At 50.2% G+C, this 17,890-nt stretch overlaps 1 protein-coding gene across 3 annotated transcripts in view; it reads left to right on the forward strand.

Annotated features, from left to right (window-relative positions):
• The first annotated feature begins 403 nt into the window (after positions 1-403).
• The window catches only part of LOC108555577 (basement membrane-specific heparan sulfate proteoglycan core protein), a 154,560-nt gene continuing 137,073 nt past the window's right edge, over positions 404-17,890 (forward strand). For all 3 annotated transcript variants that reach the window (XM_017911314.1, XM_017911311.1, XM_017911312.1), the window contains exons 1-2: positions 404-514; positions 10,340-10,465. In XM_017911314.1, the coding sequence (XP_017766803.1) occupies positions 10,366-10,465 (100 nt within the window). In that variant the 5' untranslated portion in view covers positions 404-514; positions 10,340-10,365. The remainder of the gene's footprint in view (positions 515-10,339; positions 10,466-17,890) is intronic.

Below are 17,890 nucleotides of genomic sequence, written 5' to 3' on the forward strand. Positions count from 1 at the left end.
GGAGTAAGAGTGTCGTTGCGGACCCTTCGACGTTCCCCGATCGAACATTCTCGCGCGTCCGTGTGCCGTTTTCGTTGGTCCGTTCGTTCGTCGTTGCTTCGTCGTTGCTTCGTTGTTGGTTCGTCGTTGGTTCATCGGCCGTTCGTACGTCCCGTATCGCGAAACACGCTCGCGTAGCACTCGGTCACGCGATAGGACGCCCGATGGACGAAGTCGGGTGTAATCGAGGCCTGTGAAAGTGCGTGCGTATCAGAACGTCGAGGGTTTTCCGAGTGACGAGCGTAGAGGAAGGTGTCGGAGAGAGAGAGAGAGAGAGAGAGAGAGAGAGAGGTCAAGGATTGCGGAGGGTGCAACAGCGAAGGATCATCGTTCCACGAGCTTCATCCACGATCGCGACGCTTGATTTCGCGGCATTGTGTCTGCAACCTGCACGCGCGGCCCGCTGGTTCAAAGACGAGGATCGGCCTGGCGTGCACGACCACGGGAGGACAAAGGAAATACGATTTACTCGGAGGTGAGCTTCTCCGCCGCTTTCTGCCCCCGTTTTTCCTTCCTCCCTCGCCACGAATCCACACGGAGAATGTACTTTTTTGCCCACTCGGTTAAACGAGGTTTCTCTTCTTTGAAATTCGATGGGGCGCGAACCGATCCGGTAACTTTGTTGCCGAATTTCGTGCCGGTATCAGCCACTCGGATGCCAGCTCGTGCGAAACAAACTTTCCGTATTCTGGCCCGTTGCGACTTCGTTTCCACGCTTCTATTCCGCGACGCGTGAACTTTCGTCGGTCGAATCTTCTTGCCTGTCGGCGTTCTAACGAAGCGGAGGTTCGGGTTAACGGCTCGCCAGGAGAGCACGGTAGTCGGGCAGGGGTTTTAACCGAAGGAGTAATCGAAACGCGTCCTCGAGTTTCCAGCGAATTACGCGCTGGGAGATATAGAATAGATTTTGACGACGAGGGGAAGAGTCGAGTGGCAGGAGGACAAACTTCCTATGGTCTTTATTAAAATTTCAGTCGGTCTTCTTTCCCGATAAAGTTTACCGATACTCCAAGTCGCATTAGGTCCTTCGAGCCTGCTTTCCCCGGCGCGTTATTAGTTTCCTCAGACAATGCCGCGTTAAATTTATTCCCACCACGCCGCAGTTCGGATACTTTGATACTTTAATCATCTTTCCTCGCATGCACCGTCGCGATTTATAAGTTCTAATCTTCTCCGGCGAGAATGATACGGAGAAGGCATTAAACATCTCGCGAGCGGAAGCCCGTAATCCGGATTTAACGAGGACCACGCGATATTCAGGGGGTGGAAAAGGTCGATGGAAGAAAAGGGAAAAATATAGGATGGAAGCGGATATCTCGTTTCCGCGTTAAACATACGCGCGCGCGTTGCAAAATGGACCGGCTCCTGTTCGACAAATATTTACGATATGATCGCATGACGAAATCGCTTCGACATCATCTAGAAAATTTATCGAAACAGTAACTTCGAGCCGGGCCCCGAATGTAAATATTCGTGCGAACCACCGAGTGTTCCCGTCGTAAAATGTTTCCTATATTTTATGCACGTGAACTGCCAACCTGAATCGAGCTAAACAGCGCGTAATTTGCCATGTAGCCAATTAAAAACGTTCGCGTTGAACAACTGCCGCGTTCAAACCATCGATCGTCATTTTTAATCGGCGACACGTTCCTCTTTACGCATCTTTGGTCAATTTTCGCTATTGTAACATACGCGCGAAAATTTAACGATCAGTCACAAAGACGAAATGGAACCTTTTCCCGACAGGGGACAATTTTTGACAGTCTCGCGACTAGAAAATCTCGTGCAAACGGACGCGCGTGCTCTATTAAGCGGGTCTAACGAAATCGAATAACGACGGTCGGAAAATCTGATCATTTTTGAATATCAATTCGTTTGCTGCACTCGCCGTTCGTAATGACAGCGAGCTGCACTCCGGCGCGTGATATTTTTCGGAAACAACTGCTGCCACGGTAAACAGGATTTTAGTTTCAATTTATTTAATAATCCCTTCGAAATCACAATTACTCGCGCGCGTCGCTTTCCCTCGGATAATTTCCGAAATTCAGTCGCTCGTGTGAAGGGGAAATAAATTTCCTAACTGATAATGAACGCCGGCAAGTAATCCCTTTTACGTGGAATTATTCTTGTTACCGGTTTGTTCGACCAGAAGCCGAGGAAATACTCGCCATTCAAACTATCCGACCACGTCTCGCGAGCCTTTCGTCGATTACGCGCCTAATGGCAGCTCTCGAACGTTCCTCGTCCCATGCTACGCGGTCGAGGGATTTTTACGTTGCCGGAAGACGGGAGAAGAACATTCTTGGCGGAATGGAAACGGCGTACGTGAAACGAAAACGTTCGAGGTATCGGGGCTTGGAAAGGAGCAGAAGCGCCGCGGAGAGGAGCGAGTATAATAGACGAATCTAGCGCGAAACTGAATTGATTGATGGAAGAATGAGGAGGTTGGGCAACGCGAACAGGGTGCAGGGAATAACTCGGCGAACAAAAGGATGGAGAGGAAATAGTTATGCTTGTGTACCGAGCCCAGTCGACACCTAGGATGCTCGAACGCGGTTAACTCGAATGCTTCCTACAATGGCGACAGCACTGGCAGTCATCAACCAATTGCTCCGGTTAGCGAGCTTCTCCAGCCTTTCTCGCTGACAGACGTTCGCGTCGTTCCACTCGGACCGTGCAGTTTCATCCGATTTGCCTTTCGGCTACTTTTTCACCGACTATATTAAAGTCGCGAGTCGAAAGCGGCCCAACGGAATGCGAAATTTCGCAGGAATTTACGAGGAGCGTCTACGTGCCTGTGCGGGACGCAACGAAATTCGTCGGTCCAATTTGGCAGGACTTTGATCCGAATTTACACGCACGAGATTGCACCTACGCTGCTTTGCAGCGGTGCGCGTCGCACGGAGGATAGTCAAAAGTCCATGGGCGTGTTCCCCGGGAAGTTTTCCTCGTTCCCATCGACCGTTTCCTTCTCTCCCGCCACGCGGTTCAGGGAAATCGGTCTTGAAAGTTTCCACCTTTCCAGAGACCGCTCGGTGATCCCGATATACACGATTCGAATCGCAGCGTGTCAGACTTTGCGATTATTCTATTTCGAGATAGAGCTCGGCTGCATCGGATAAACGTATCTTCCCGGGTGATCTAGGAACGAGGAACAACGGTATCAGCGCGTGGAATAATTTTCCCACGTAATAAATTCGCGATATCGCGGCTAGTCGTATCGATAACCGTGCGTCATAATGTATCATCGTGGACCGCGGTGCCACCGGTTAGGCGACCGCTGCTGCGGCCGATAAGGCATCTTACGTTACGGTCCAGTTAATACGCGTCTTCGCGACCGGTTTCGATTAACTCCGAGCACGAAGATGAAAGCTAAAAACGATTAATTAACGTGCATCGAGATCTCCTTCTTAACGCGAGTTTTTCCGTACTGCGTTCCTCCGATACTATATCGGACAGCCTGTTGGGTACGATGGCCGGTACGGAGCGGCCATTGGCCTTCCGATTAGAACGCGACTGGCAGTTAACAGTGGCAAAAAGCAGCGGATATCGGGGGTGCAAAAGCGTGGAACCGACGGCGGAATATGTAATCCCGTTTCCGTTCAATATTCAGGAAGCCGGCTGTGCCACAAACGGGTCAAACTAATCACTCATGGGCTCGCGCGGGCATAACGATTCTATACGTTTCACAGCGAAGGCCGATTAGCAGATTTGTCATGCGACCGGGATATTCCGGCTCGCGAATACCCCATTAGTGGCCCCGGTCAGACAATGGCCGTATGCAAAGACGGAGGCAGAGTCTGCTAAGTGAACGCCCGGCCTGATCAATGGGGATCCTATATTTCGTGGGAAACAGTACGTCATCCTGTGAAACTCTGTGCGTGACATCGTCCTTTTCACTTTGAAGTGGATTAATGCGCGACACGCGGGACCGATGTTACCGCGCTTGCGACAAGAGCCGCGTTACAACGTGTACTATTAGCCGAGTGTACTAGACGCCGCGAATTTATGGCCGTCTCGAAAAATCTTGTCTCCTCGCTGCTTAGTCGTTCAAGGTCCGCTCGAGTCACCCGGAAATTATTCCAAACGCCGTTACACCCCTGTCAAGGGGGCTCCGGCATCGAGCGACGCGCCCTCGTACCGTTTCGTTTGTTTATTATCGCAAGGGCGAGAATTCACTGTCGACGAATCCGGCACGACGTTGCAGGAGCCAGACTAAGTACACGGCGTACTTGGCTAATTGTTTACGCGCGTTAATCCGCAGGACGACTCGCGAGGATTACGGGTTAATTGTTAATCTTACGCATCTCTGTTTAGCTGTCGCGAGACCCTCGAAACGTTGAACGCAACGATCAGGCTGGGAAAAGACAGGTACAGGTGATCGACACTTCACGTTTAACAATCTGGTTGCTTACTACAGCGATCAGTTTCGTTTGACCGAGTACAGTTTTTCAAAAGGAATTCGGTACGAACTGGTGAGAGGACGACAAGCAGGATAACGATCGAGGACGTTTCCGAGGGAAGAATCAACGTATTTATGGATCTGGTAAATTTCCTTGACGAAGTGTCACGTCTCGCGGAATATACTCGGTAACGTCCTCGAGTCTTAAATTCGGTCATCGACGAAGCCATCGTGGAAACGAGATCACGCGTCGCTGAAACATCACTCGCTCGTTTAATCGGCTGCGAGATATTTATTAACGCGTAATATTCGGTGGCACGCTGGAAAAACGTCGCTAATGGTTATCGGTGCTGATGTACGAGGCAAGAGCGTAATAAACCAGATATATTTGACAGAGTTACGAGCGCTCGAGAGAAGCATGGAAAACGCGTTACATTTACCGTTCGCGGGGGTCACACTGGCATAAGAAATCGCTGGGATATAATCCTTTGACACGGGAATGTCGGCTTCTTTATCGAACTCGCGTCATATCATTGAAATCACTTTCATCGGATCTTCGTATCTGGAGTTAAGCGACGGTTTAAAATTCTAGAGCGCGACTATTTCGTCAAGCTGTGCAAGTTCATACCGAGAATGCAACCGTGTGCGAGGATAATTAACTTTGTACGAGAGCTGCGAGTCACGGGGCCACAAGGACCTTTAAAAATTCGTGGTCGAAAATAATCGCCGATTCACCGCGCGATCGTTAAGCCGTTCGAGGAACCGTTCCAGTTCGACAAGGTGCTTGCACGCGAGAACGTGCTGGATTCGTCGCAGCTCGTATCGATCTGTAACATGGCAATTAAACGACAAGCTTCCGCATTTATTACAAAATTTGAATTCCATTTCTTATCTCGCCGCGGTTGCGATAAATATTCATGACGAGCGCTCGTAAATACCGCGACATTTTCGCGCCACGCCGCTCCGCGGTATCGAGTCGTCGCGAGTGTCAGCGCGCGATCGAAGAACGTATCGACTCGACGATCGGGTTATAAATCGGGTTATAAATCGGGTTTATTAATCCGGTCGATTAATTTTCATTAATGTAGCGTTAATTCGCGCGGTGTCCTATGGGAATCCTCGAGTGCAAAAATATGCGCGACGTCCGCGTCGATACCGAGACATTGCACAAATATGGCCGTGTTTGCGTGGTTCCAAGCACGCATCCACGCATTTAATGCTTCCACTTGACACCAAGCCCGGAGCGATTTACATTGTCAGTACAGAACATGGCAAAGCAAGCAACCCGTATAGCGCAATTTCGCGATGGCGATACCTCGACGTTCCATAAATACCATCACCCGGAACGGAGTTAAGAACTGACTTTATGTCCTCGATCCGTGTACCGTTCTACCATCTCGCCAGGGCCGCCATTAGACGTCCGAATTTACTGGACACTCGTACAACTAGCCCAAGTACGGGCTAGTCGAATAATTCCCTAGATTCAATTCGCGAATAACTTTATTTGGCCGACTGATTCATCATGTATTCAACGGAGTGAACGAAACGCGCGTGTTACCAACGGGGTAGACTTCACTTGCGCGAATTACACAGCGTACAATAGTCGTCGATAATGGCGTCGATTGTTTCCGTTTAAACAGCAATCTGCATTAAGTTCGCCGGAAGGGTGCGCGTCCCGATGCGCGGATTACGTCGTTTAAAGCAGCGACGCCGCGAAATTACGAGGAAAAACCCTCCTCCCGGCTTGTTCTACGTCTCTCGCGATACTACCCCCTCGTGTCCGTGCCAATACCTCGAAACGAGTACGTACAGCGTCGAGAGACGATTACCCTGAAATCGAGCACGTGGAAACGGCGATTCGAGTTGTGTGTGTGTGTGTGTGTGTGTACAGGTTCACGGGAGCGTGATCGGGTCGCGCGGTTCTCCGGAAACTGTCGAATTTCACCTCCTGATTCTTTTATTCGATCCGTGCTCGTAGTCTTTACCCGCTCGTTCGAACGTCCTAGGTAACGTACCGGTCCCTAGCTCTGCTGCTGCTTCCTCTCTCACACGTTGGCAGTCTACCTCTGGCAGTCTCTTTTCCTCTCTCCTTCTCTCTGTCGCCCTTGCTACTTGCTCGAGGAACGAGGAGGTAGACGGAGCGAGCGAGGAAGAGGGGTGTCCGTTGAATAAGGGTGGAGACTTAACGTTACGTTAGTTTAGAAGCTATTGTCGGCGGAGGGTTGCACACGAGCGCAGCGGAGTCGTGACTCGTGCTCTCCCGCTACTTGAAAGCGGTAATACAAGGGGTGGTTACGGTTTCTGACTCGACTGCAGCGGATACGCGTATGAATATTTTACAAAAATGCACGCTTCAAAGAACCCAGTCATATCCTATTCACGGTTACTCGAATTCGCAGTGGCACACGGTGCACGCCACCGTCGAGTCGTTTTAAAACAACTATCGCGCGTGTTCTTCTCGAGCCTTGTACCCGGTCCACTCCGTTGCGCCGTGCCGTTCCTGTGTTTCGAATAAAGGTCGCGCGACATTCGGGGGTAGATCGTTAAGCCCGCTTCGCTCCATCCGCGAGGCTGCTTCGCGAGCTTATAGGGGTGGATACGTCGCGAGGGGGATAGTTGTAAATGAAGATAGATAAACATTACTCGAAGACGTACCGTGGCTATTCTTTCGGGGGTAAGATAAAGTTTCGAGACTTTCGGTGCCACGCTGGAAACTCGTGCGCGTGTAAACCGATAACAAAGCGATTCCTAAGAAGCGTTCCACGTTGTTTGCAGCAACGTACGCCGCCAACTTTCCTTTGGAAACGAACTTGCCGCCGAGACGCGACTGAAATTTCTTCCCGCGACCGCGAGAGTTCCGCGATCGTTGATTACGCGATTAAACGGTCCGGTGAAACTCGCGTCGTTTATCACGAATTCCCTTTATCCCGGTGAACCGAGCGCAACCCCTGCGTCCTCCGAGGGGCCAATGGTCTTCGAATGACGAGAGATTTATTCTCACGCGTTCCTTCGATACGTCACACGACTTAATCGTAAATTGTTCCCGCCGCAAAGTCTTTCAACGCCAAGTCAGACAGGACATTTATTTCCCCCGGCTCACGCCGGCCATGATTTATGACCGCGGATCGGTTTCATCGATTTCTTTGATCGCGATGGCGCATTAACCGAATCTTTCCACCGCTATTACGCCCGCCGTTCCCTTTCTCGCCGATCGAATCGTGCCGTTGAAAATGAGATTTCACGGATCTTGGAACGAAGTTGCTCCGTATTCCGAGCAGCGAAGCGGACGGCGCTGCTTCTCTGTTTGTTCCCGGCATACATCCTTCGCCCTGTTTGCCAGCCCTGCGAGCAGGAAGAGTCCTCTCGCACGAGACACCGTGTGCGCAACCGCGTCGCGCGAAAAATAATTACGCTCTAACCGATTTCCTGGGAATTAGATCGTCCCTGGACCGTCGATCACTGTCGTTGGAAAATTAAACACGCTCGCCGTGTTCCGTCTCTCGGCTCTTTCGACCAAGACGCATACCACGATAAATCGATCATCGATCGTTTACGCGACTCGTCGCGTTGGTTAGGGGTAGTCGGCCGATAAACCCGTCGTCGCGAGTGAGAGTCCCCGCGAGTATGCGAACGTCGCGCGAAACCTCCCAGAGTGCTTGAAAAATAAGGTGTTTGCGCGGAGAGGTCGATGGTGGAAAGAACGAAGAGAGAAAAGCGGGCTGCAGAGGGGGGTAGGTACGTAACGAGCTTCTGGAACGACCGTCCAACTCGCTGGAAGTTCATTTGCAAAAATTTTATTGCCCCGCGCGCGCGCGACTTCCTTTCCCCTTCTTCCTCCCGCGCATTTTGACGTTTATTAAATCCTCTTTCTTTGTTTCTCGCGCCTTTATTTCCCCGAACAATGGTACACACGGTCGATTCTCGAACCGCGAAAAAATTCTGTTTCGCAGCTTTGAAAAGAGCTTTCCCTCGTTCGAAAATCGGTCGTCCCTCTACACGTCCCTGGCTCCCCTATTTCGTACAAATGACCCTTTCACGCTCCTACGGAACGTTCATTAAATTAAACCGGAGTCTGCAGTGCGAAAAACTGAAATGCGACAAAATGGCGGAGGGGAAGCCAAGAGATATGGTCAAACGGCGCGAAATTCGATCGCGAATCATAGTCTCTCCGAGAACCGATCGTCCGACCGATCCGGGCCTAACCTTTCTCGGCTTCTCTTACGATTTCTTCTCCGTCGGCTTCTGCTGGAAAGAACCGCAAGGAAAATAAAGCAGCAGTAGCAACGGTTTCTCCGCTAAATGAGATTTTGATACAGCGATCGGATCGCGCTGCGGCTTGGCGCTGTGGCGCTTCGATAAGAGGGTGGGGTGTTGGCTATGACGGTGGTAAGGGGCTTGATTTATCGGAAATTAATATGCTACGCTGTCGAGGCCGGGCGAAAACACCTCGCCACGTTCGTCGTTGGGATGCAACGAGGCTAGAAAAGGGAGGAGCGCCGCGGCACGAGAATTTAAAATAGATTTGCCGGTGCCAGGAGCTCTTGGTCGCTCCTTCGCCGGCTTATCGGGCCTAAGAAGCTACGTAACGAAGCGTGGATGGCGCTGGCTCGAGCATATTAATGTTGCTCGGGAACCGAGTCGCCTGGCGAAGAACTGGCCCTGGACTCGGGGGACGGAAGGGCTTCCGAACTGCGGAGATGGAGTCCCGTGCTCTAGAAACGAATTCGGGAAATGAGGCAGAGCTTGCTCCGAGTGATCTCGACTTGTGCCGTCGGCCGACACCCAACGGGGATATCGGGAGAGCGTGGTTCCAGCCACGGTAATCTGGTCTACGTTGCCCCGCGATTGCCACGATGTTCAGGTTGTCATTCTCTCTTTCTCCATTATTATACTCGCGGAGGTTTTCTAATGACCGATGGTCGAAAACGGTCACGATCAGTGGCCTAATGCATAAACGGTGTACCATTTATTCGTCTCGAGACTCGGTCCCGGTTACAAGGTTCTCGGTACTGTTACGCGTGTCGAAAAGTTTCGAAATTAACATCGGCCAAGGAAAGTCCGTGATACCGATACGCGAAACACGCGGCCGCGTTCGTTGCTAGATGCCTCTGTTGGAATGTGTGCGTGACTCGAAGAGAAAGCAGAGTGTTTGTGTTAGTATGTGTATATATATATTCGTTACTGCACCGAGAAACGTGTCGCTCCCATCACTGTCTTTTACAATGTTACCGATCGTGAGCTTCTCGGTCGTTCTGTAGGCACGATGCCGGCTTCGTTTTCAGGAAGACACGAGACAGTCGCCTTTTGTTCATGGTGAGAGCGAGCACGTGCTGTCCGGGTATAATAGAACTGAATTATAAAACCTTTCTTGTCACTTGCCATTTTTGTTATAAATAAAAACCGTTGGAAGTCAGCTATGTCTATGCAACGGCGACGACAGACCTGTTAGAGGTTGCAGACCAATACCGACCTTTGGACATCAGGGGGTCAGTTTTGGGGGGTTAAAAGGGCCTACTGTCCCTCGGAGCTTTTCATTCTCAGATCAAGAACAGTACAGATACTTTATATATTGCGACCCACAGTGGCATTAAATAAGACTCTAGTGTTTCAATTGTATATTGCATAGAGCGTATAAATCTCACGTATATTAAACCTTTATGAATACAATTGCTGTATGTAACTGAATACTGTTACTTCCTTGCACGTTAATCATTTGGCTATTTCCTTCACGAAATTCTCAACAAAAACCACTATAATAAGGCAACACGAGACTGCCATTTTCTATCAATTATTTAACAGCCTCGTGCAGGGTTGCGCGTAGTCGAACTCCGTGATGGATGAAACGATAGTAAACGATACGCGACACGTACTAATTGGCAATTTCGTTGTTCGTTTCAGGAGTTGCATGGAATAACGACGCAACGATGATCAATATGAAGTTTTTTCGCGTGGTTCTGGCACTCCTGGGAGGCACGCACGTCCTCTTCGCCCAGCCATCGGCATCGCCCACGGAGAAGAACATCGGTGAGTCTCTCTTCTTCCTACATTTAGGCATCGATACGATGATGAAGAAAGTTCCGTCTGTACGGTAGCTGTGAAAGCCGGGACGAGCCGTAAAAGCAGAATACTTAGCAATTATACCACTCGTCCGAGTTTTATTCCCGCGGGAAACGGGGTCAAACGTATCCGCTCTTGGAACGTTGCTGCCCCGCCGAAGACGTTATGCCGCAAGACCGGCGAAATAATCGAAATCAAGATCATCGACTGTTTAATGAAACTTTTGCCCGCACTGTCAGAGAAATGTGGGTCAAAGTATAACGAAAGGGGGAGAGCGAGGGAAGAAGAACGTCTCTCTGTGCCTCGAAAGTTTTCCACTCGAGATCCTTCCATGAAAACCGTAGATTACATGCAGATTTCCGCTCCACCCCTTTCTAACCGGCCCCTAACAGTTTCGTAACGAAAGCAGTTCGCTCGACGATTAATTTAAAACATATCCGTCGGCGTTTTGAAGTCTGGAACAGAGCAACGTTATCGAGCCGCGGGTATTCTTTGAAACGCGCACTTTAATCGCGGGTCGGGCTCGGTGCTCGCGAGAACGCTCGAAGCTAGAAAGCTCGTATCGTTCCAGCAGGTGCGGTTAGATAGCGACGAAAGCGATAGCGGTACCGCCGGCTTTCTATGTAATTAACGACTATCCATCCTCTCCGTAATTATGAAGCCGAGGGCGGTAATGAAATCTCTACAAGCGGCAACTCGCGTGGAAACGAAGCGGCATGCGAACGAGTTCTGTCGAGAAGACTGACGACCGATGTGTACTTACGTATTGTAACCGTGTAATTATACCATCACGTTTGACATCCGTCACGCGACTCCGCTTACCCGCCTTCCCACCCCGCCACCACTCTTCGTCGCTTCGTTAATTCCCCGTTCACCTTTTCACCCAATGCTTTTTTCCCCGTACGATTCGCGAAATTGGCGAAACCCGTTGCTTTCGACGCAGGATCGAAAGCGAATAGCGTCGTCGATGCTTTAGTCGAGTAGGTGTCGCAGGTGTAGAGTAGAGACATGTCAGCCGGCCGCGATTAGCAATCGATTCGCAAGTTGAATCGATCCTGTTGCACGCGTATAGGGATTTATCGAAGATAAGAAGTTGTGGAGAGGCCTCCCCATGGTTGTCGAAGTCGTCTCTGGTCGCAGGGATCCTCGATGTAGCGGCGGTGCTAGAAGGGACGAATGGAAGAGGAAGGGGTGCGTTTGGTCCTGGGCTTGTTGATGAGCGACGAGTGAATTCATCAGTAAGGCAACCTAGCAGGCCTTGCCTTAAACGGGAGGACTATTGGAAAGCTTGGAAATTGTATATATGGGAAACGGAGGGTTTTTACAGAGAACTTGCGAAAAAGTCCTCGAACCTACTTCAAATAGGAATCCATCTATCGACGAGGGTGAGAATAAGGCTGCTACAAAGTACAAAATATTCTTACCTTTAGGTTTGTAGCCCATACCGACGTTTCCTCGCGTCGCAACGATCGAGGAACAAAATGGCGGTTCCCGTGCTTGACATGGCTGCGAGAAAATGGCGCTTCGCGTGTTTCTTTTCAATCGCATTATATCGAATCACAGGTTTACGAAGAGAAATTGAAGCATTTGCAGGAGGTATTTACCTGGAAACGCGTATATGAAAATTTGAACGATATACGACGGTGGAATTTTTCATTTTCTTCTCTACCACTATTAATAGGGTGGACCGATCTTCCTCCGGTTATACCTTTGAATGACGCATGACGGTAGAAATTTTCATTTTCCTAGCCATCCCCGTGAATGCGATATAACCTTTTGATTATACGTCGTAAATGACATTTAATTGCAATATTTTCCGCAAAGGATGAGCTTTTGACGCTTGATCAAAGACATTTCGAGGTACACCGATGAAAAGTGGCTCTTTATTGCGTCTCGTACCTCATCTATTCACGCTTGTATACGAACGAGCAGCGCAAGGGTCCGCCAGCCACGCGATTATCTTTTCCACTCGCTTCTCTCCTCGCAACTTCGCCATAATCGTAAACTAAACCTGGCGAGCATTACGTACGAGCACGCTTCCCAAAGCTCTCGCAGGCCAATGCGAGAAACACGCTCGATACGCCGCGTGCCCCTTTGTCCCGCGATGTTTCCATTAAATATGCCGTAATTGCCACGTTTCGGCAACCTGATAGCTCGTAATCACGTGTGTCCGCGTTCCAACGAATTTTACTTTACCACCGCGTTTCGTTCGTACCAATTTCCAACGTGATCAACTAGCTCGTTACACGCGTTTTCACTTCGAGCAGACCGCTCGTTTTTTCGAATAATTCCCCGCCGTGTATGATACATGGAAATTACGCGATTGAAAGTTCCATTGCGCGGCTGTTCGCGCGGAAAAATGATATTGCCCCGTAAAGCACCGGTAATTTATCGAGTAATATCGCGTTCGAGCGGAGGAACGTTATAACGTTTATCGCGGGCGTGAAACAAGACGCGTAGTTGAAAGGAAGAGAGCCTCCGTTCGGGCGCCATAAGAGCCTAGGGGTGCGCGCGATAAATTCGATTCCCATATTCGTCATCGAGTTTAATGGTCGAAATTCCGCGACGTGTTTCGAGTTTCCGTTTCATTGAAAACCGATATCGATGCATGGCCTCGGACAGGCCAGGCCTGTTCCGTGTCGTGCACCAACATCGACTTTCCGTTAAGGTGGTCTTGCGTCGTCTAGTTGTTCGAGTGCCACTTGCGCCTTGATTACGTTCGAGCGGAAAAAGCCGATATCGCGGACATTCGCCGTTTTCTCGCGGTTTCTTTGCTCCTGGAATAAGCATTTCCTTTTTCCCCTTTTCCCTTTTCCCTTTTCCTTTCTCCGGTTTCTTTCCTTTCTCCACCTCGCAGATAGCTTTCTTTCAGTGTTCGATCACATTGTTCCATCCCGCGTAATACCGGTCCGCGTCCGCTGTTCCGCAAACGAATTCTTTCGTTGGAATCGTCGATAATCAGATAGGGGATATTTATTTGGGAAGTTTTAATTAAACAAGCGCGCCGATAAACGGGTAGAGTCGTCTCGCGGAGGATAACTCGGCGTTTGCAATACGCGCGCGAGCCGTTATCGTTCGTTGCTCGATACGATTCGTATATCCTTCCCGCCGGCATTTCTGGAAAGCATTATACCGAAACATCTGTACGATATCGTAAATTTGAAGGCGAGAAAATTCATCGGTGCCCGCGCCCCGGCTATGGGAATAAAATCGATCCCAATGCGGCACGCGAGGGAGAATCCGTGAAACAGAGAGACGCTCGGATGGAGACGAGTCGTTTAAGTCGCGATTCGATGGTCGATTTATCAAACCCGGCGATGACAGGGTCGGCAGGTATTACCGTGATACTTTTCACCCTGCCATCGAGTTTCCATCGAATTCGTTTCGCATCCTTATTCCGGCCGGGATTATACGCGATGGCGTGTATAATGCGGTTCACGACCCCGATATCATTCGGCGGAGGGTGCAGAGGACGGAGAAAGAGGGAGGTTCCTTGCGGCAATCCTAGGACACGGTAAAAACTAAGATTACTATGCAATGCAATCAGCGGTGTACCGGGGTTCTTTCAGATTAAAACACAGTCCGGGATTACAGGTCGAAACTATTGTTTTGCCAAGAGCCGCGCCGAGGCAGATTGTGCGACCGGGGCGCGAGTGCTCGGGCAAAAAAGCCGTGGTTCGAAGGTAGCCGTGTCGAAAGAAAATTCCACGGTCAACTCGCGGGTTGCTCGTCGTTATCAACCACGTTCGTTTCGTCGCGCGTTTCGACGCTTATTCGTCAACGCAGTCGCCGCGTTTCAGCTCTATCGCCCGGCATTTGCATATTCGCTGGCCATTTTTACAAAGGTCGCGAAATTGCGGCGGAATCGTTCGCTCGAAACGATACGCCCGGCACCACTTGTTGGACCGATGATAATATTAGTTTTGCGGTTATTCTCGCTGGCAACTGCGCTGTTGATAAAACACATTTACTCGAACCCTCGGTCCACGATATGGTCCCTATTGTTTCGCGTTGTTCTCCGAGTTTTTGTACGGGATCCGGTTGACAACCTTCGCGCCGCGATTTTGACGCTTTGTTACTCGACTCGTGGGAAATTTCATCGGGACAATGCGCGCGACACTTTCGATTCTTTCGGCGAATTTTAATTCGACCTTCGAATTTTCCACGCACCCCGTTTCCCGATATTTTTATCGCTGCGTTAAAATTTTTAGTCACGCGTGCAGAAAGTTTGGAGACCCATCTCGGAAAGGACGCAGCTTTAATTACCGTTCGCAGTAGGCGTTTCGTCTGATAGAATTTTTACCAAAGGCCGAGATACTCGCCGCTAGTCTAATAAGCCCGAAGTGAATTTTTTGAAAACGGTCTCGTGACCGAGATCGGCGGAGTTGTATGAAAATGTGTCGCCCGGTGACGGCATCGCGACGCTCGTACGCGGAAATTGAAGTGTACGCGAACAGCTCGAGTTGCCAGACTACTCGTTAACTTTATCCCGTTTTCGGACTGGCCGTGCACGCTCGTCGTGGAAGAAGGAATTCCCTTCGAAATTCTGGCGCCTCTCGCCTTGGAATTTTATCACTAGCTGCCGCGAACCAGGTTCGAATTAATGGTTATTTTATTCATACGAGGCGGCTTGCTTCCTTTTGTTCCCGCTGTATTTCGTAGTCCGATTGTCCGCGACAGAAATTCGTGATTAATCGCTTCGGTTCTTATCTACGCCGAGTCCGATTCAAACGATGACGGAAAAACCGTCCGCGCTTTCTTTCATTCAATTCTCGCTCCGGATTCATTCATTATCCTCCCGCGAAATGCGTCGTAAATAACATTTCTCCTCGCAAAGAAGTATATTAGCACGAACGGTAAGAAGCATCGTTAAGAGTGCTCCCTCGGATACCGGATCATTTCGAACTTCCAGCCAATGATTCCCCTAACTCCTATCTCCTTCTTCCCTCGGACCAGCTTTCGTTTAGAACGAACGAACCGAAATGGGCGGAAAATGGCGCCGAACCATGGCAAACCTGCGAGAGAACCGTTCCTCGGATTAATACCTTTCGAAAACTATGCAGAGCTACTAGGATGAACTCGAATCGGCGATGAAGCATCGTCTGGAAAGACGACGCGATGTTGGAATAATTTAAATACAAACGTGGATCCAGGGGTGCTCGGATTAATGGCGTTGTATCTCGGTGACGCGTTAAACGCAGACGCAATTAGCCGGGAAAGTTTGATGGGCGGGAATGTGAGAAAAGGCGGTATCCAGCGACTGGCCAGATCGAGAGATGGCCAGAGGCAGGGTGTAGGCTAATGCATAAACAATGCGCAGTTTATCCGCGTTGGGGATGCAGGCCCAATGAATAATAAACTACCCTACGGACACGCGGATAGATGGACCGGTTCTGGAACGGCGTGGCCCTGGTGGGAGGATTATCGACGAAAAAGTGGCGTTGCTCGTGCACGATGACCCCGGCGGGGTGTGAATATTATTGCTTTCAAGATTTCATCCCCTACACGCGCCGTTTAAGCTATACGCCACTCGATAGCCCGACCGTCCTCGATAAATTCGGCCAGACTTCGTTCCATGTGCACGAAGACGCAATTCCGTGCAAATGTTGCTCGTGCACGATGACCCCGGCAGGGTGTGAATATTATTGCTTTCAAGATTTCATCCCCTACACGCGCCGTTTAAGCTCGACCGTCCTCGATAAATTCGGCCAGACTTCGTTCCATGTGCACGAAGACGCAATTCCGTGCAATTCCGTGCAATAACGGCGAAGATGAGAATGGTCGTGGTATCGAGCAGGAATTTATGGTCGGATAATTTATGTCCCGTATTTACGAGACGCGTGGATGTACTTCATGGAACAACGTTGGGACCAGTAATTGACGTTTAGCGAGCCAGGTAGAGCAGTGAAGAGTGAATCCCAAAGAGGGTGACGAGCGAAGAATATTATCCGGCAAAAGGGTGGTTATTCGAATTTCCAGAACAATCGAGAGAAGCTGTTCCACGGTCACGTTTCACTCGTCGCTATCTTTCCGAGTTATTCAACTGCCGTGCCTTTCATCCCCCAGCATGGTCGTTATATTCGTAATCGGTAAAGGGATAGGTCGGGGTGCCGGAGGAGGGCTTTATTAACGTTCCACCACAGGCGTAATTACACGTCGCTGATACGTCGGTGCTGGAGTCCGCGTCGAGTCAAACGGGTGACAGTTTCGAAGTTGCTCCCGAAAGGCTCGTTTCATAATACCTCTACCATCCATCGGTTTCTTTTCGCTCTTCGAGGAAACCTGCCGACAATTTCCAACGTTTTAATGAAACCAACTCTTTCCTCCCTTTCCCTTTATTTCTTTCTTTCCGCCCTCGTTGAAACAATTTACCAAACGCGGGCGAAGAAAGGGGGCGAAACTCGCGGCGGATTACGTCGGTTGACGGATCGTTTAGTCGTTTGAATTGCCGGCAACAAATATTTGCGAAGTTTTATAGAATTCATTATCCCGGCGAGGGGCGGGAGCTGCAGACGGTTGAACGGTTTAATTGTGTAAAACCGGCGAATTACGGGGAATAAGTCGTGGGCCGAGACGCGAGTACTCGGATAATTAAAACTCGGCCGGAGGCAGCGCAGCCCCGGGCCGCTTTTAAATTTTCGGCAACTCTAATTCCCGGCCCTTCATTTTTCCGCTATTAACATATTCCGTGGTTCACCGTAACCGCTGCGCCGAGAATTATGTCGCGACTCGGTTCGGAAAAATGTACCGCGGTTTAACGCCGCTCGCGCGTTCAGTTCGCACCCCTGCGCCACCCCTTTGCGGCACCCGAGCCTTTTCGCCGGTCGGCAAAACAATTTCAATTTGCCGTCCGCGCGCGAACGCGCCTCTAAAAAGCGTGCACGCTTAATTTCGTTCTTGGTGTCTCGCGCGTTGTCCCGTTGTCCGTTATCCTTGCAAACTGCATCGCGCATCCGATGTACGTAATTCGCACTCCATCAACTTGGTTGGCGGCTAAGTCGGTTACGCCTTCGTTGGCAAAAACCCGTGACTTACGTGGGACAGGTGATCATCGTTTTGTCGCGGTCCGGAATTGTTCCTGGACGAAATTTACTCGATCTGACGGTGGTTAACGACGCAGGGGTTGGATGTTGAGTCGACGATCCCGAGGGTTTGCGAGGATGAGAAAAATTGGAAGAGATGGCGAAACGTTAGCTAAGCGATAGTTATATGGAGAATTTGGTGAAAATTGATGCGATCTTCGCGGGAGGTACACGGTACAGATCTTAGTAGTAGGGGTGGTGCCGCGCAGTCGTTAACGAGCGCAGGCTGGGAGATCGTGTATTGTTCTCCGGTAACTGGAGGATGGTGGAATTCACCTGGCAAAATTGTGCGCGCAAAACGTTGGACGTT

The sequence above is a fragment of the Eufriesea mexicana genome, unplaced genomic scaffold (assembly GCF_001483705.2).
Source record: "Eufriesea mexicana isolate 0111107269 unplaced genomic scaffold, ASM148370v2 scaffold124, whole genome shotgun sequence".
NCBI classification, from domain to species: domain Eukaryota; kingdom Metazoa; phylum Arthropoda; class Insecta; order Hymenoptera; family Apidae; genus Eufriesea; species Eufriesea mexicana.